Consider the following 20,232-nt stretch of genomic DNA (forward strand, 5'->3'; position numbering starts at 1 on the left):
TTATAATAGACTCAGATCTAAGATTCCCACAAGATTCCCGTTTGTCTTCTTTTCTCCAAAAAACACAATTATAATGAAAAAGAAAGATGACAGTGAAATGAAAATTCATAAAAAAGGGGAGCCAGCAACAAGAAAACACATGTCTGTACTGGTGATGGCAACAGTACAGTAAACGAATTTTAAACGAAATGTTATTGTAGCATATTAAATATAAGTTTAAAGTATGGCAGAAATTCTAGTTTGGTGAATTTATGGACTAAAAAAACAAAATAAAAGACAAAGGTGATGTCTTAATCCAACATTTATGTTTTTTCCTGTTAGCTCTGATATAAGAGGGAAGCTTAATTCAATTAAATCCCTTAAATCCGTTTCATGAAGTGTCTTCCTCCATCTATCCAACAGATGTCAGCTTTGTCCTTCAGATGTGATCCTTCGTCGGCGTTCAGTGCTGGATGCTGTTTGGAGGAAAATCAGAACTGGGTTTAGCTGGATGTTGAGGAAAAATTGCTACCAGAAGGAAGGGGAGGAAGCAGTGACCACCTAGCAGCAAAGTAAAGCATGGTTTGTGCCATATGGATACACTCGGAGTGCCCCACGTAACTGACACATTGGGGGTGATCATCGACGTTGGAGACGAAGGATTTTACCACTTACTGGTAAGGGAATGGCGGATCCACGACAGACACAGCGGTCCGACTGGCTAGCTAGCACTGCGCCGCTAGCTGCCTAGCATGCGAGTTAGCTAGCAAAGACAGGAATGTGCATCTCGGCTCGCGTTAACGGTAGTTTTAACCTACCGCAACGCTAAAGCTGACGTTAGCATGTCACCAGTAACGTCCAGAGAGACATTAGTGACATATCCAGTCTCAATACTGACACACAAACCAGCCTCTTTATTTACAGTGTATTTATTGAAGGCCAACGTCACCCTTTAGCCTGACAGTTGTGATCAGCTGGTCTTAAGCTAACTGACGGTGCTGATGTAAGCTAACATTGCTTGCAGCATTTTGGTCACACATCGCAGGTTTGCTGCTGTGTTGTGTTTTCAGTCAGTGTCCTTACACTGTGCTGCTTGAAGGAATCAGACTTATTGCAGTGACTGGAAAACACAGGGGGACGCAGACCGGTGGAAGTTACCCGTTCGGGGCACAGCTACAGTTTGTGGCGTTGGCTGGATGTCTTACTCAGTGTAATTATTATGGGTGCTTTAGCAGGTTTGCTGTGTTTTTACAACTGTCCAGTAATAGCCAAGGTCTGCTGATACTGAAGTCACAATGACTGGCATATTTAGAGAGATTCCACCGGCCTCATCCTGATGTGAAACTTAATGTCATTTGTGTGTGGCCAGCGCATTGTTCCTGATTACATGGCTGCCTCGATAGTCACCTAACCACCTAACAGCAGCTCAGTCCTGTTTGCACGCTGGGGCTAAATGTGCACTATGGTGCAACTCATGTTATTGCTAACTTCTGTCACGCTCCTGCAGTGTTTACTGTGTCCTTAGGGGTGTGAGTGGTGAACAACAAGATAGACGCATGTCACATGATAGAAATGGTTTCACTTCTGCGGGTGTAATGGTGATGATAGACCTAGAGAAAGAAAGGTGCTGTATGTGATCCAAAAACATGCTACGGTTAACTAACATGTAGTGTGTTTCCATGCAAATCTGTTTTAAGCCTACTGAAATGACTGTAAAGTACATAGGTAAAAAAGTTTGTGAAATAAGAACTTCCTTACATGAGGACAAAATAACTTGATGAAATACTGTAAAACACGTCTTCATGCTTCAGTCGTTTGTGCATTTCAGGCATGGCTGCTGGTTTTCTCCACCTGTGTAATAACTGCTCTGAACTCAGTGCCTGAAGGCTGCAGCTGTCAATGTTTGCAGGCAGAGAAACAGCAATCACACCCAGTGCTAACACAGTCCATCAAACAGTTTAGATTTTTTCCAGCTTTGCAAAGTAAAATTGATCATTCGCTCAGGGGACTGTAGACAAACTTAGTCGGAGCCAACATTTACCTGCTTTCCCCACTGTTTTTGCTTTTTTTGATATTCAGTATCACGTTGTTTAATTGGGTCTGAGATGCTCTACTGCTACGATGGCCGTGGGTAACATCTTAATCTTTTCCAATTACATCCCCGTTTCCCTTAATAATTCACACTGGCAACGTTAATTTACATCCTATTCAGTCACACTTGATCGCATTGTAATAGATGTTACACGCGGCTCAATTGTTTACTCTGATTGCCTCATCCTTTTTATGGCTTCACCTGCCAAAAACATCATCACGCCGACTCGTAACTCCTTGTTTCAGGTGTACCTGCAATGGTGAAGCTTTGACCAACACCAACACAATATTAATAATTTGTTTGGTAATTTCTTTCCATTAAGGCCTTAAAAACACCTTTTAAAGCACAAACTGAGCTTGGGCATGTTGGTATTTACTGCAGGGCTACTGCACTGTAAGAATTTAATGCTGTTCTGTCTGTCCCAAAGAATGAAAGTTAAAGGATTTCACTCAACAAATGCATGTAATTAAAACAGGATAATGAAGAACGTCAATGATTAGAGAAAGACAAAGTCTGAAAGTAGTTATTTAAAGGTTCAGTGTATAGGATTTAGGGGCATTTACTGGCAGTAATGTAAGATAGTATTCATCCTTGTGTTTTCATCAGTGTATAATCCCCTTAAAATAAGAATAGTTTTGGGTTTGTTACCTTAGAATGAGCTCTTTATATCTACGGAGGGAGGGGGTCTTCCACGGAGTTCATTCTGTTGCACGTCATGTTTCTACAGTAGCCCAGAATGAACAAACCAAACACAGGCTCTAGTGAGCACCTTTCACGTTTTTAGGATGCGGTGAGGCGAGGGGTATCTAGATGGTTGCAGTGTGGAACCTCACCACTAAAAAATCCTACACGCTGGACCTTTAACAAAAAAGACTATTTCACATGATCAACGACACCTTTGACTCAACAATTCAAAGTTACACATGTAAATAAGAAACATATTTTCTGTAATTAATAGATGCATCATAGATATTGGTGGCTACCCATCTTGGTATCCTCACTCCTGACTAGGGTTGGGTGATATGATGGTATAAACCGTGCAACAGTGGAAATGTGTCCACCGCTACAGATTTGGCAAAAACCTTTCCACCGCGTGAGCTGTCCCTTAAGCTGTACTTACACACTGTGATTCACAGTGTCTGCCCTGCTAAGCATGACACGAAGTGTAGCTGCTGTGTACTCTTTTCCGCTTTCCTTTGTAGAGCTTTCCACTCTTTTCTTGAAATTGCGGATACATCCAAAGACATCTAGTATAATTTACAGCACATTTAGTATACTGTGATATATACCATTATTGTGATACAGAATTACACATCATGTGATAGATGATTTTGGCCATTTAAGTATTGGCCGTTAAGGTATTGCACTGGATTGGTGAAAAAACCGAAGCCACTTTGAAGTTTGAATTATTAGGGAAAGTTATTGATGCCACTCCATTTCAGTGCTTTTGGCCTTATTAACTAAGTAAGCATGCCAACACCATCACTTCAGTGCAAAGCAGGATCTAAGCACAAAGCATGTTTACACTGTCAGCCGCTTTGAAGATAGCTGATCATCATTTGAATGTCCCAATCTAATATAGTTAGTAAAATAATAATATGGTTAATGAAAGTGGCAGCTGTCGTGTGGGCTGCCTCTACGTCTGCATGCAGGGCCCTGTGAGTTTGTGCTGTGAGCTCTGATTTTTTTGTACTTTCATGTGTTTGAGGTTGTATTTTCTCTCAGAAAAAGTAAAGTAGAGCATGTAATCTAATTAGGCGGCAGTAGAAATACCTCTCAGACAATGAGTTGATTGACTAGATGGAATATCTTTTGGTTTTGAACTGCGTGTGGGACTAAATATGCAATTTGAAGACATAATCTTGGTCCTTTGTTTGAGGAAATTAAATGCTGTAATTAAATGTTCAAATAGCTGTTTGTTGCAGTCCTAACCCAAAATCAATAAAAGAAAAAGAAAGAGTGAAAGAAAGAAAAAGGCAAATTACTCCATTGACTGATACAATGCACACTCTTCATGATTTCAAATAAAAGACAAAACCAAACTTAAATAATCACTGAGGAAGCATGAAGCTAAATCACATTTATGCACAAACACAAAAGCATTAAAATGGGAGTTTTGTTAATCTGCAGGAACTGAGAAAGGTGTCACATCAGCCGACTTTGTTCTGTTTACAAGCTTGTCCAATCAGGGAGTTACAGCCCTTAGTTCTAGAATAAAGTACATTTCTTGACAAATGTTGTTCACACATGTTCAAACACATTTTACTTATGTTGAACTCATCAAATTACAACCCAGTGTTTTTTTTTTAAACCTATTAATCAAACCAAAAGCCTCAAACATCCAAGTTATTACTGCAATATTATCTTTCAAATTGACGCATTTTTCCCTCTACAGAAATCAGCTGCTGAGTTCTCATTTTGCTGTGATTCACTGAGATTACTTAAGAGGTGTGGGTAGTTGGTATGATGAAGTAAAGTCATAAATCTCGGACAGGCATCCAAACTGTGCAGCAATTAGTTGTTTGGCAATCAGTCATTCGTCTGGCTTTAGCCTCCAGGGTTACAACAAGGTTTGCTGTGACTTACTAAACACATGTAACATTCAGTGTCGCTCCATCTCCAGCTGTGGTTTTCTTTGTTATTTGCATGTACAGTATTCTTCTCCTGTATATTTACAGTTTAAGGGCACATACAGTAGTTGGTCCAGCAGATGTGACTTGAGATAAATGCACATTATTCTAATCTGCATGTGTCGTGACGAATGTCAGAAATGTCTGCTGGCTTACATGAAATTCATTCACCAGATTTATCAGCTGCTTCTTGTGACATCTGTGATTAAACATTACCTAGGTTCAGTGATAGATTAACAGTAGTAAAGCAATAGAATATGCACTCATTGACACTTTGTGCCACCATTCAAAAGCTGATAGATTCAGCACATGGCTGAGGTTTTGGCTCTGTTTTTATACCAGCTTTTGCTTTTCCTAAGTGTAGTTTGGAGATCCAGCACAGTTTTTTCTTGAAAGCTACTTGGGTATATGTAAAAGATATATTGGGAAAGCCATAGAACCTGGTAAACAAAAACAAATTTTGCAACGCAGATAACAACCTTTTCATAGCCTCAGGTTACAACATGTTTAAAATGATGGTCCCTAATTTTTGGGTCATGTAGATGACACAGTAATTGCTGTGGACGATTGGGAACAAAAAGTAAATAACTGTTTGTTGTAGGCACCATGACAACATTTTGAGTGATACACCTGAGGCCTGCTTAGAAAAAAAATGACTTGTAGAGTACAAATAAATACAGAGGTTTTAGTTTAGGGTTGAACCAAAGCTTTAATGAGCAGAGAAAGACTTATGGACAAACCAAAGATTATTGGCTGAGATTCCTTTTTTTATCTATGCATTTTCCTCTCTGTGGTGGGGTGGGAGCAGCATTGTGTAGTCTGTGCTTTGTGAGGCACGGCATTGATTAAGTGTGGCTAAATATCTACATTAAAATCTTGCAGATAATGCAATGCAAGGCCAATGCTCATTTCCCTCTGAATGCACCAAACGAGCTTTCTCAGGCCATGTAAAATGCACCACAAAGGAAGAGGCAGCCTCTGTGTGTGTGTGTGTGCGTGTGTGTGTGTGTGTGTGCGTGTGTGCGTGTGTGCGTGCGCGCGTGCGCGTGTGCCTGTGTGTGGTGTTTCTTAAGTAAAGAAGCTATGTCAGACACCAGACTTCAGCTGCAGTTTACCAGTTGTCGTCTTTCTTGAGAAGGAGCGTGCAGTCAAGAAGCAGGAGGATGATTCTTAATGAGCCCCCAGGGAAACGGCCTGCGCGTCATGAAAGCCAGCGGAGCACTGAAATCAGTGTCAACACTCACACACACTTAAGTATGCACATATGCTTTGGGAGTGTTTGTAATATACTTGCAACCAAACATCCACACACAAACAGTATTTTTGTTTGCTTGCTTATTGAGTAAGAGTGAATCCATTTATTTATTCTGGTACGAGGATAATTTTAGATTTTATATAGGAAAATAGTGAGCCTCTCTTGAAAATGAAACTATACATTTGTGAGCCGTTTTTGTAGACCTACATCTTAAATACCAGTGGGCTTACAGCTGAGAGTCACACACAAGGTATGGAAGATGGAAAGATATTGACAGATGTTTTGTTGGATTTGGTCTCTTCCTGAGATTTGTCGACACTAAGAAAAATAAAGAATGATGCCAGCGTTATCCTTTTAATTTGTTTTATTTATTACACAGCACAACATCTACAGTAGTTCATGAATTACTTATACAGCAGTTCAGCCAAAAGCCTCAGCCTTTGGAGCATATTGTAGCATTTCCTACTTTTCCTCAAACATTGGCCAAATTAAAGGAAGTATTGTTTGTGGTTGGTTATGTCAGCCTTGGGGTCAGAGGTCAGATCATGTATGAGATTGGAGGAGGAGGTTATTTACTGTATGCTGTAATGGTGCTGGTTTACTGGACAGATTGAAGGAGAGATGTTTTCTCAGTGTGATGGGCTGTGATTTTCACAGGCGGCGCTCCACCTGGCACAGGGTGGTAATAACTGTTGGGACTCTCGACAGTCTTCAATGTTTATGATCACATGTGTGGTTTATGGTTATTAGTGTCGATCAACAACTATTTTACTGCATTATTTATGAACATATGGGATTCTGTTGTCAGTTTCCCTCATATCCAATGGAAAGTCCAATTTGATATATGATTAGCAGCTGTCGAGTTTGCACAACAAATGCAGTTTTAAGCAGAGCTGAAGTCACTTCTGTACAGTAACTGCAGCGTGATACAAGTTACTGAGAACTGCTCAGGCTCTCAGATCACAATGTGTCTCTCTAGCCGCAGATTTCTCCACTTTCCAGTGTGTGTTCAGCTTTGCCACTGGTGGTATGCTGCGTAGGAGATTGTATAGCAGGCTTCATTGAGGTGGATGGTGGATGTCCTGCATCCCCTGCTGGTCTCATTTCCATATGGCCCCGTGTGCTCTGCTGGAAACCACACTTCAGTGTCTTCTTAGTGAACCAGAGTTCTCAGGAAGTTCCACTGTACTCTCCAGGGATGGTTTCTGAACTTTTGTAGGGCCATGACTAATTTTACGTTGAGAAATTCTCCTAATCACAGAAATTGAATAGCTGTAATGTGAATGGCTTGTTTTGTCCAACCAACCAAGAGATGTTCAGTTTGCTATGCTATAAGTCAGATAAAAGCAGGAAATCCTCACATTTGAGAATGTGGGACCAGCGAATTTTTGGCATTTCTTAGCGATTAATGGAAATGATGAGTCAAAATAGTAATGAAATCAATTAAACAATGAATTGTTTCAGCTGTAGTATTCTGTTTTTAAGCTCAAAATAGATGACAGAAATGACAATTATCAGATATTTGTTGTTTACAGAAAACGCATCAGATATCAAGGTTAAGACTTTCTCTGTATGAGTCTCAAGTCATAATAATGCAAAGTTAATGTGAGCTCACTGAGCCTGCGTGTACATAATGATAGCTGAATTCCCATAAGATGAATTTTTAATGTTGCTCACGACTGTGGCTTGTGCAGGTTCGTCCTCCCCCCCGCCCTTTCTGGTCTAAATGGTATGCTCCTCTCACCATGACGGCCATTGCCCATCCACCCCTGCACCCCCCCTCCCCCCTTTCTCCAAAGCCTTGTACACCCCACCCGGTGTCAGGGGGGATCAGCTGTGCCAGTCCCGGCAGGCCACACACACACAGCGCGCTGGCTGGCGAACAAAGCCCCTGGCACTGCCAGTGAAGACAAGCCATGCCTCCGCTCTTAGCCTCTCCTCCTTTCACTCCGCCGTGAGGGGACACCATTGTCGCCGCCTTCCCTTATCAGAAAGACGACAGTTTTGTGGGGGAAGAGGAGTCGGTCTTGGTATACAGTGGAATATTTTTGTCTTTTCTGCTGCTGCTGAGTTGAGATGCTGGCGGAGCGTAGAGAGAACAGCAGGTAGGGAAAATCAAGAGCTGGGTGCTGAGCTTGTCTCCGCCGTGACCGGGGGTTTGTTTACTGTTACTGGTGAGCCTGACCTTGGTGGATACAGTACAGCCTGTTTATTGTTACTGTTAATGTAAAGCTTCTCAGTGTCGCGCCAGACTCATTCATATGTATACTTAACGTTGAAGCAGTTTGGTGGATGTTTACATGCAGAGTGAGAGTGCAGTCGTGTGATAAGCTTCGATTTCCACCATCAAGCAGAGAGGGATGCAACAGTCGGACCTACTGTATACTGTATGTAACAAAACACCCTCATGTCTCCAGAGACGCTGTGTGCTGGATAAAAGAGAAGCAAAGTCTTTCATCATATATATATATATGTATATATCTTTGCCTCATTTTGTAGTGAAACAGGCTTGTTCCTGATGTATTTTCTTCATGAGTGTCACTGATTTTTATGTTGACTCATCCAGTAGCAAATGTTAAAATTTAGGAGCCCCATTTATAATTAACTCACAGTGTTCTTTAAACCGAATCAAGCGTCCAAGTCCTGCTTGAACGAGCAGAGATTAGGGCTTCTTTTGAGCGTCTGAAAGCTCACATTTTACATTATTAACTGTCTCCACTACAAAACAACAACTCAGTCGACTCGTGACCCAAAGCAAAGCCTGGTGGAGAGGTAGGCGCTCTGACGGAGCACGAGCATTACTGAGACCATCTTCAGAAATAACAAAGAACAGCCTGGCCTACAAAAATCCACATTTTGACACCTTTTCTTGTGTTCTTGAAGTTCAAATTGTGTGAAAAGTTTTCCATGGAGTTGTAGCTGGACCGCAACACATTTGCTGATCGCTGTTCCATGAAAAAGGACAAATATATAGAAATAGGTCACTTATGTTTAAGTCCAACTGTGTAATATCAATATGAAGATTATAGTTGTGGGACACAGACCAGAGCTAATATTTTTTAATTACAGAATTTTGTTTCGTAATTACAGTTACTGACAGCCAGCAATTTTGTATGAGACCGACTTGTTGCCATGGATGCCATTCAGTGATGTGAGCAACACATTACTGAAAAAATATTGCAAGGCAAACCACTCTTTCAAGTTGGTAGAAAATGGAGGGATTAGCCTTGTATTGCTGATCTTTGAGGAGTTTGTCTTGCATTCACAGTAGCTTTGTCCGCTCAACATTTACAGTGATAAATGTCAAAACAGCTAAGAGGAGCGAAAAAGGTAGAATTTTCCAGCATTTGGCTGGTGGTATCCTCTGATGATGACACCGCAGGCATTGTTTACTGACGGCCTAAATAGATATCTAGTGAGGAGGCTGATCCTGTCCGGACTTGTTTGGCATGAGCTCACTTCCTGCCCTTCTGGCTCCCGTTCCTCTCATACAGGTCATGTATCAGCTGCTGGTCCGTTGAAGCTGCTCCTTTGCAGCTCTGTCGCTCTAAATCCAGGATGCTTCATTTTCCTTTTTTTATTGTGATGATTTTGAGATTGCTCAGGGTGTCAGATGATATTTTCTGTTTCTGCTCGTGGCTTGGCAGCGAACAAAGAAGTATCTAATGGTGGATTGTGTGTCACAGTGGCTCGCAGAGGAGACAGTTAATCACCCGTATCAGCATTTGGCTTTGGATTGGTGTGAAGTCACCATCCCTGCCTACGTAGCCTTTTACTTTCTTCAAATTTGCATTTTGTTTCACAAGTTTGGTTTTATCCAACTCCTGTCACCCCTGTTTTTTCTTCTCTGTGGAGCTCCCCAGCTTCCACCCCCGTAAACTGTCAGACAGGAGACATCTCTGTGATTACATCACTTCCTCCAGAGGAACAACCACACAAGTCTTTGAAGAGTTGGGCCTTTCCAGGGCACTGGCTGCCTTCATCTCCCAGGAGTTAGCGCTAACTCTGTGAGATGTTCATTGAAGCTGGCGTCCGCTTAAAGAGAATGCTTTGAAAAAGACTGGGGGGCCAAGAAAGCCAGCTCAGTTCCCCACTGCATAGGAGCCGACATTCCATTGATGCCATTGACTGTTTTTTTGTATTTTTTTGGTACGGCCAAGACATGGTGTGATGCTGTTTCTGCTTCAAATGGAATGTCTTTTGGCTGTAGCACAGCATGATCGGATGTTTTCTTTCTGTCTAGTGCTCTAAGAAGTATCATTAGCTGCAAGTTGGTCATCACTCTGTATGATCATGCTACTGCTGTTTCTAATCCTCATCAAGGCTGCTGTCTTAATCCTTCCTGTTATGTCACTGGTTGATCGAGAATGTAGTGAGCTGTCTGCCTGCATATGTCAGCGCCTGGACAAATTTACATCTGGGCGAGAGAGATGAAGAAGATGCCAACAAAGTCTAAACTTGTTTAGTTATTAAAATATCTGCGGCTGCTCAATGGCAGTCTCGGAGGTAATGACGGCGTCATGTGGGAGTTGTGCAAAGAATCTAAGTTGTCCTTTTGAGCTGCTTCCAGCTTCTTTAGGTACATATATTCTCTTACAACACATTTTGGATCGACAGATTTGGTCGCCTCGTGTCTCTGGAGGAAACAGGAGTGCTCAGTTGCCAAAGGTGCGGGCATCTTGTTTCATCTGGCTCTGTTTCCAGATCAGAACTCTGAAAAACAGATTGTGTTAATTTAGTGACGGTCACTTAAGATATAACTCTGTGTTACATACAGTGTCTCAAAGGCGCCAAGAAGGGGACAAGTAAACCTTAGCAACTCGGCCATCATCCAAACACTGGAGTCAAAGAAGAACACACTGTGATTTGATACTGTTTTTCAGGTGCAGTGTGCTCATGCTTGTTTATTCATACCTGAATTTACAATCAAACCCACCTCAAACCACTGGAGTGTCCAGCTACTGTTTGGCGTACTGTATATGCCATTTTGAGTATAGGAACCTGTGTTTTCATACTGGACTGGATCAGTTAGAGTCACCATCTCTTCTGATACTACACTTCGAGCTGTGGCTTTCAGGTGAAGCTCCCTGTGATATTAATCAAGTACACCTCGGAGCCGACTGCTGATAATGAGGTACAAACAGAGCTCTAAAGGATGTGTCCGAGGTGTAGACTCTGTGGTCTTGTGACGCTCACTGCTTACCAAATAGGTGGAGTGAGTTGTAATCCTGCATTTGTCTGCGGATCGCTGCCTCTCCTCTTGTTGATTTTCCAGCTCAGCCTTATGCTGAGTCGCATGACATGTGTTTGCCCCAGTTTGTGGTCCCGGCCCTGCTGCGCTCCGACTCTACCATTTGCTCAGCGCTCTTGTCCGCCTCAGTGACTCCCTGTTACATAGGGCCCAGTACAGCCGTGTTAGCAGTCAGCATTGTTCAGAGATAAATGCTGGCTTTGATGTAAGGTTACTTTATGGCACAAAGATGGGTGGGCTGTTTCAGTTTGAATGCAGTTTAAAGGATGTTTCTACCTACCATACTGGGGCTGTGCATGTCGGTCTTTCTGTGCAATAATGGGCTTATTACGTACCTTTCATAAGTGCTTGCTTTTGATTCAATCTTCAGATAAAGTGGTGGCTAATTTGGCTAAACTGTTGGCTTCTTTGCAACATGTCCAAATATTTAAACCTCTTGTTCTGTCTGACCTTGTTTAAATTTTGTAGCTGTGTTCCCAGATCTCAGCTATTTGGTGCCTACACTGTTATTATAACCCATAGAAATGATGTCAGAATCCATGAAAATGAGGTCCGGGATTTCCTCCCTGGAAAAGGTTTTCATTTTTCCTGCAAAGTGATCAATGTTCAAACATTGCATTGTCCTTGCTCTGTGATGTCACCCCACTGCTGCTTTTTTCCCTTGAAACTTGATAAGCACAATATTTGGTTTCATAAAAATGTTATAATTTGTTACTTTATATAAAGAACTGCAGGAAATTCTGAGGTTTACACAACAATTCACTTAATTTTGTATATTAGACATTAGATTTGGTCAGTTCTCCTGTATAACTCGTCTATAACTTTTTTTTCTTCACACTGTGAACTTTAAGGAACCTGGCCACTGGACTGGATATTTTTAAGCCGGCCACAAGCCAAGTGCTTCTGCTTTTGGATTCTCAGTTTCTGACATCCGGCAAGATTTTCTCCTTGACTGGCAGCTTTTCAACAGGCTTGTCTGTGGCTCAGTCTGAGTTTCCATTTTAGCCACCAGCTGAAGGCTGGCTTTTCTGCTGATGCTGCTGAGGGTGGTACATCTTGATCACTTAATAACCCCACTGCTGGCGTGTTGGCTCAGCCAAATGTTCATTGGGTTTGTGGCTTTCTCTCAAAGGTTTATATGTGTCGCTTTGTTTTACTACTGCTACGGTTTGCCCATTCATCCAGTGGAGGATCTGATTTGTTTTATTTATGAGAAGGACTTTTGGTCACTGGCCATGGATTACAGTGTTATGAACAAGAAGCAATGCACAAATGTGATATATGTGTCAACACAGAAATGGGAAGGATATTAGCAGTGCAGAGCGCTGATTGGGCTGCAGCAGTGCTGAGAATAGCTCCTCTCATCAGTGATATAAAGTGTCAGAATAGTGATGAACCTGTACTTCCTTAAAACTTCATCCTAGTAAGACTTATAAGGACAAGTAACTTCATAAGGCAGTTCATAGGGCAGTAGTTATTCGTCTGTCACTGATTAGCTTCAAACATTTTTTATTCTTAATTTTTAATGTAAGGTCTCTGAATGGTAATCTTTCGTTCACATTCAATTGTATGTTCCACAGTGGCGTTTACCAGAGAAATAGCTGAGTATCAGTTTCTAATGTGGAGTCAAAAGTCAGAGGTCATTTTCTCCTGAAAAAGACGGTGGTTCTGTGGAGGACTGTGCCTGGGGAAAACTCTCTAGGTCAGTATATATTGTATGTGGTGTTCACAGTTTTATGGTGGTGTTTGTGATTATGAACATATTGACTATTGACTTGTTTTAAGCCATCTCTCAACAGCTTAGTTAATTAGTCCTTGCCTTGGACTTTCTGGGGCTGAAAAGACAAGTCACTTCCTCTTTTGAATGGAGCGAAAGTAAAGGAGTAGTGTGTTATCAGTCAACATATAGAGAAGTGGGTGTTTTCTTAAGCCTGATCATTCTTAAATGCACCCTCTAGCATAATGAAAATATAGTCAGCTTCTTACATATATGGTTGTATTTTGTTTATTGTTTTTGCTGCCAACGTGGAATTTATCCTTTCAGAAATCAACAAAATCACTGTCACCTCCAGCTTAGAGAGCAGGCACTAAAATGGGATTGCTTCAATTTACAATGGCCATTCAGTTGAAAACAAAAAATCGCATGTTCACCAAGCTTTATCAGTGTCTGCAGTGGCAGTGACAGTGACAGTGGCATCATTTTGTTGTTTTGGATGGACATATACTGCAGGGCTTGCTCTAATGTCTTATCTCAGACATGCAGTGCTTATGTTTAGTAAAAGCTGAATTGGGGAGTGTATCTCTTCCAAAACATGCTGTTATAAACGTCAAAGCCTTTCCTGCCTTCTCTCATTTGATCTCCATCATGTGTCTAAAATGGGCCTGAGATTAATCCATCATACCTGTCTGTGGTTATTTTCTTCTGAAAGAAGAAAGAAACCCACACCACTGATGTGACAGAACTAGTTATGTAACTGGCAGCATGATATGGCAGCCAGAAAGCAAAGCCCTAATCAGGTGAAAGGGCTCAATCCCTTGAGATCATGCATTTTAAGAACGTATAGCCACACTCATGGACAGTGTCGCACACTTTAAAGAAAGGTGGTACCAAATGGCAGATGTGAAATGGAATTGCCGTTTGAGTGTGAGTTCATGCAGAGGGCAGCCCTGCCGTGTGGGCAAAATGAGTTACTAAGTCCTTCAGTCCTCAGTAATTTTGTTAGTTCCACAGAAGCCATGTTCCGGTGAACCAAAATAAGACTTTGAAGCTGCTTTGTAGCTGTCTGTCTTGTGCCATTATGTTTCTTTTCACGCTCTTGCTGTCTTTTATGACAGTTCTTAAAGGAACGAGAGGGATGAGGCAAAAGTAGATGTGGGTTGTTTGGATGCCTGTCATGGCAAAGCAGACCTTGAACAAGAAAGCAGTGAATCCTGGGCAGACCTGTGGGAACACCTAATAATCCTCCCACTTAGTCATTATGGTTACATCCTGTATGATAAAATAGTCAGGAAATGGTAGCAAAGTGTGGTGTGTTGGCGGAGCTGGGGGAATGATCATAAGGTCGTCAAATTAGGGAGTTTTCCCCGGTTTGGAGGATCATTTTCATAGTAAATATTGTCTGTTTAAGCTGTGACGGTGTGACAAGAGAAAAGGTCATGAGGTCACTGAGACCAGTCTGTTTCAGTAATTTCATTCCAATCTGGCCACTCAGTTTGTCTTTGTCTCAAATAAATCAGCATATTGATTGATTGATTGATTGATTGATTGATTGATTGATTGATTGATTGATTGATTGATTGATTGATTGATTGATTGATTGGCGATGATTTGGAGAATATGGTGCAAATTAGAAATAATTATTTTAGATTTGACATTATATTGTCTGTTTTTGGCATGAAGTCAAGTCTACAAACTGTTTTAAAAATATCCTCACATATTTGTAGTGCCAGTAGTTGTGATGTCACAACAATAGAATCAAATATAGCATACACAGCCAACAGACGCTTGCCAAGAGTGAATTAGCTGGTGGCTGGTTTGACTCCAGATTTGTTTAGACTTCACACAAGGAGGCTGAGGAGAGGGGCTGAAAAATGCTTTCCCAGTTCTCAGTAGCTGCTTCTGAGGTGCTGTTGAGCAAGGAGCGTGATGCTGACCCATGGTGGCGGGTAGGTGTCAGGAATGTGTGGCACTGTTTACATGTGTGTCTTCTGAAAAATGATGTGCCTTTTTTTTTTTCTTTCGTTGAAAACTTTCACCAGGGATGTTTGTCTGATCCCTTTTGTAGGCCACATGCATGTGAGATGCGCTCATTGTAATCCATGCGCCTGTCTGTGCCGGCTCCATGCATCTCAACTGCGTCCCCTTTATTCGCGCTTTATGTGTGTTTTTGGCTCTATACATGTAGACACAACGCTGATGATCAATGAAACGGCAATGAGTAAATATATTTGTTTACATTTTGCAACCTGGCAGAGCAGGTTGCAAAGTCTTCTTGGGCATTGAGAGGGTACAGTGTTTATTCAAACTGTAACCTATAATGTCCATTTACTGCCACTAGACAACTTCGCTGTTTTCCCTCTGCTCCGATGGCCAACACCTGTCTCAAAGCGGACAGTGTAGCCACCGGCACTCTCTCTCATTCAGCCACACACTTGCTGCGCGCACAATCATGTGCATCAGTGTTGATGGAAAAATAAATCAGGAGTACTCACAAATATGAAAGGAAAGCTGCACACTGCACACTTTCCTGCTCAAGGCTTTGAAATTTGCAGACAAGTCAGAGCCGGTACAGACAGTCCCTTCTGCATCATGTGAACGTTCGAGTGCGATGCTGATGGGACGTTCGTGCTCTACCTTTTAGCTTGACCCTCCCTCCTGTTTGAATACTGTATGAGTTTGCAAAATGTAGCACCCAGCTGGTGTACATAGGGCCCCTAAATATTAAATGAATGAACTCTTATATAAGCCTGGTTCGCAGAGTGTACCGCACAGTACAAGTAAGTGTTTGCTGGCCAAAAACTAATTTTACTAGCCTTTTGGAAATTAGTAGTTCATTTTGAAGGCGTGTCTGGTTTATTGCATGGTTTAGTCGTTAAGTACTCATTTTAGGGTTCTGACTACTAATCTCTACTATTATTTAGTTGAAATAGTCAGGAAAGAGACCCTTGGCTGGCTTTGAGCTAAGGATGTTTCTTTTCCTTTACCTGTTTTCCTGTTGCTAGAAAAACAGTTAGTTCAACATAGAGACTTTTTTTGAGCTTTTGTTTTTCACCTTTTATCACAAGGGAGTGAGGATTTTGTTCATGCAAGTGATCACATCATATTAGGTCAGTCACTAAAAAAAAGAAAATTGGTGATTAAAATTGGACCCGAGGAAGCCTGATGTGTGATGTTCAATCTTTCACTGCATTTATTTTTGAGACTACAGGCCAGGGCCTGATTTGTCAAAGTCTAAAGTGAGAGTACTCCTGAAGAGCGCGCTTCCCCCACTGGGAAAGGAGGGGCTACATGGTACACTGTCATATCCCTTAACTGTCCATGGTGCTGGCTGACTTTCTCAGAGAACTGAAAGTGTGCTGTCAGTGCTTTTTAGCCGCCCTTCATCTTAACATAGGACTGCAAGTTGATGAACACAGGGATATAACCTTGGCCTGAACGTTTCTATATAACTGATGTTGAGACCTAAAGGAAATCCCATTGTTTGAGATGTCTTGTACAGTGCACTAATTTACACATAAATCAAGCAGCACATGATTTCAAACGCAGGACAAGGCTGCAGCTGCTAAATCTCCACCTTTACAGTATGACAGAGTCCAAGGGTCAGAGCCAATGAGCTGTCATTACGAAGTAACAGAGTGTACTAGTAACTCGATAGTGATCGGGAAACAAGAGCTGAGGGAAGAGGTTGAAAGGTTTTTATGTATCTCATTTAGCAAAACAATGTGATTTCCCTCCCCCTCCCTTTCTATAATGTCATGTGGCCCTAGAGGCTCATGCTCTGTGATGTAGGGGAAAAAAATGAGAAATGAGTTTCCCTCCTGCAACTACCACTGTGACGTGCCCTTGAGCAAGGCACACTGTCTCAGTGTGGCTGCCGAAAAGGATTTGAGATTGATGGCGATCTTTGTTGCAAATGATCCAGCCGGTTGATTCTGTTTTTTATCAGCTGATGTTTATCTGTGTATGGAGGCTTTGCAGAGCTGCAAAGTCTCCTAGCAACCATCTTAAAGATAGTCTGAGGAGAATTGGATGCGTGGAAGTAATTGCTAAATATATACCAACTATGCTACGAAGGAATGAGACATGACATTAATGCAATTCAAATTGCCTAAAGAAACACAGAAACCTAAACGTGGGACGCAGTCTGTACTCCAACGCAGGCCAAGCTGCAGACTGTGGTGTGTGAAGGGGTTCTTTACCTTTATTAGCTGGCCAATGAGGTAGCAACCTGCAATATTTAGGAAAAACAACCAATGTCAATTTTATTTGGTCACAAGTTCTGTTTTAAATACTGTGACTCACTTTATTGTGTATTGTCATTCCAGTCCTGATAGCTGCATTTCACTAGTTCTGATCCCAACACGAGGCTTTTTTCCATTTCTTAAATTGGGAAATATAAACTTTTTTCATATAATAGAATATGCTAAGCTTCTCAGTGCATCAGTGCTTCATGCATCAGGCATATGAGCACTTTAAAAAGCAAAGAAAGGAGACCACAAATCTGAAAAGGTGATGCCACTTTTCAATACTTTTCGATCCACACTGCCATTGACACATTTTGGTCGGTTGGTAATATACCATGCTATTGACAAGGAGGCGATCTCAGTGAGACAGAGGTGGTTAGTTAGCATGTCAAAGGAGTAAAAGTAGGTAGAAGTAACTGAAGTTACCATACATGTCAATCAGATGTATTAACATGACCATTTTAGAAATGCTATTTAGAAATGCAATCAGCTGTTCTTGTAGGTTGTTTCTTATTTCACCATTTTAATTCTTATTCTCCACCTTATTTTAGTTTTTACTCACAAATGAGCTTAATCTGCTCAGCTTGCTTTTCCCTGCAGTTCCTGTTCCTCTCACACACAGTCCGACACCTCTGTGGCCTGTTGCATCAGCTGAACCTAATTTCTCTCTTAAGATAGTATGCCACAAATCCACACTACATGAAGGGATATACATATGTTTTCTTGTAAAGTCCACACTAAATGATGCATTGAAAATAGATAGATTCTAAAGCTGTGTCGATGTTTGGTTTCACCACAGAGATGTAAAGTCCATCTTAACTACTCTGGCGTAAAGTCCAGACTAACCAAAATATTGTTTCACTTCCTGTGGCCAGTCAGTGAATGACACTTTTCTTAATGCGGTGCTTATTGCTTTGTTCTCTCTCATGCCCAATCATCTTTGAGCACTTTTTTACGCAATAGCGCAGAGGCTAATGGCTGAAAATGCTAATCACCAAACAACAACAAAAGCTAAGTAAACTAGGACAAAGCGTTATGATTAGGCGATCAGTCAAGGTCGATACTTACCCGACAGGACATTTAAGTGTTGAGTTGCTTTAAGATGCGTCTTAAACCTCCTCTCTTCTGTCTGCAGGGCTGCCTTTGCTCTGACAAAGCCACTAAAGATGAACATGGTGAAGAGGATCATGGGGCGGCCGAGGCAGGAGGAGTGCAGCCCCCAGGACAATGCACTGGGCCTGATGCACCTGCGACGCCTCTTCTCCGAACTGTGCCACCCTCCTCGCCACATGACCCAGAAGGAGCAGGAGGAGAAGCTCTACATGATGCTTCCTGTATTTAACAGGGTAAGTTACACCAGGGGCGGAGGGAGGGCTGGAGGCGCTCCAAACAGGCAGATTAACGTTCGCCATCTCTGTTACGAATCTGAACAGAACAGATATCAGTGCTCATAAAAGCTCTGTTGGGTTCTGTGGTGCATAGAGCTGGCATTCAGACCTGGTTGGTGCTCCATCAACGCACACAGTGCCTCTTACATCATGGACTTAATAGATACTGTGGATGGATTAATGTGAACTAAATAAACAAGGTGTCACCCGGGAACCATTTGGAATTCAAATCCTGTGGCAAACAGCTAATTTCCGTACACACCTGACTAGTCACCTCCCAGATTCTGTTTCAACAGCCTGCAGTTAAGTCTGATGGAAATGAGCCTGTTTGCTTCTGCGGGTATGTTGGCTTGGCTGAAGTTCAACTCAACAGAGCATGATGAGATACATGTTTTGAGTTTAGCTTTGGTCTCTGAATTAAATCATGAGTTCCTTGATGACACACAGGCCTACTGGGATCAACCTGATGTCCCATAAATATTTGACAAAGTGAGTATTGTCAAATACACACCTGGTACACAGGTGCATAGGAGAATGAGGTCATGCAAAGGTAGTGAACACCCACATACTGTCAACACAAGTTTAATTGAAAGTGTTTTCTTCATAGGCCTTTGACCTTTAGCTTTAAACTCACAATATATAACATCTTAACACTTGAGCCACAGGCTGCATCAAAAAGGGGTTTAAATTACACATGAAGCACCTTTATTGTCAGTTGATGAAAAAATATATACATACATTCAGACAGCAGTCAATGTCTGTGCAGTTTCCAGATCCATAAACTATATAATACAAAAAAGATAGAAGGTACTGGATGAGCAAAAGAAAAGAAGTCAGTTTTAGCAAATATTTTCCATCCAGATCTCAGAGTTTAAGGAGTTTAAAGTTTAAAGTTGTTTGCAGATGACGTCACGTCATTCTTTTGTTGTTGTTCTTAAGGATGACAAATGCAAGAAATTGACCCAAATATGAAATGTCGTGTTGAAAAAATGTCTTGTTACCCGTGTGTGGTTTACAGGAGCCGAGTTTGATAATGGTGGAAATGGTGGAATATTGGCTATTGGCTAACACGACAAACACTTGTTAAATTGGTGTTAAGCAATCCAGTAGTGATTTGCTTTCAGAATGTCGTGAATTGTGTAATAATGTAAAACACAGAAAAGCTGCAGATCCTGACTTTTGAGAATCAAATTTGTGAATGTTTCTCATTTGTGTTTTATAAATTGTTCAATTAATTGGTTTCTAATTAAGTTTCTGTTGATTGACTAATTGATTCTGCACTAATGAGTCAAGCAATTATGAATCAGAAATAAAATGTCTAAATAACTAAAAAATATATATGAAATTCTTTGATGCAGAGAGACTGAATGGGAAATCATGCAATCAAGCTTTAAATAGAATCAGGCACAGATTAATGTATTAAAATGTCTGTGTGTGTGTTTATCCAACACAACAGAATGCAGGACTGGGTGAAATGATGTCTCTGTTTATAGTCGTTCTTTACATTACACTGATAGCGTGCCTCTTTGTTCTGTAGCTGCTGAGTGTTCTTGTCAGACTGGAGTGCCTTAACAAGGGTCTCTTGACTTGTCGGCTAATTATCCAGCGCTGGCTGTGATTCACTCACTGGTGGCATAATTCATGTCAGAACTGAAAAGTAGAGTTCTCGCGGT

The 20,232-nt window shown here is 41.5% G+C and overlaps 1 protein-coding gene across 5 annotated transcripts in view; it reads left to right on the plus strand.

The window, feature by feature from the left end:
- Nucleotides 1-426: 426 nt before the first annotated feature.
- wdfy3 (WD repeat and FYVE domain containing 3) overlaps nt 427-20,232 on the plus strand; it is an 86,815-nt gene continuing 67,009 nt past the window's right edge. For 3 of the 5 annotated variants that reach the window (XM_070965233.1, XM_070965234.1, XM_070965235.1), the window contains exons 1-2: nt 7,903-8,061; nt 18,307-18,517. In XM_070965233.1, coding sequence (XP_070821334.1) covers nt 8,033-8,061; nt 18,307-18,517 — 240 coding nt within the window. In that variant the 5' untranslated portion in view covers nt 7,903-8,032. Of the gene's footprint in view, nt 657-7,902; nt 8,062-18,306; nt 18,518-20,232 lie in introns of those variants that run through there. The other 2 variants (XM_070965236.1, XM_070965237.1) reach the window with 2 other exon arrangements.

This window comes from Chaetodon trifascialis, chromosome 6, assembly GCF_039877785.1.
Source record: "Chaetodon trifascialis isolate fChaTrf1 chromosome 6, fChaTrf1.hap1, whole genome shotgun sequence".
Taxonomy (NCBI): Eukaryota; Metazoa; Chordata; class Actinopteri; order Chaetodontiformes; family Chaetodontidae; genus Chaetodon; species Chaetodon trifascialis.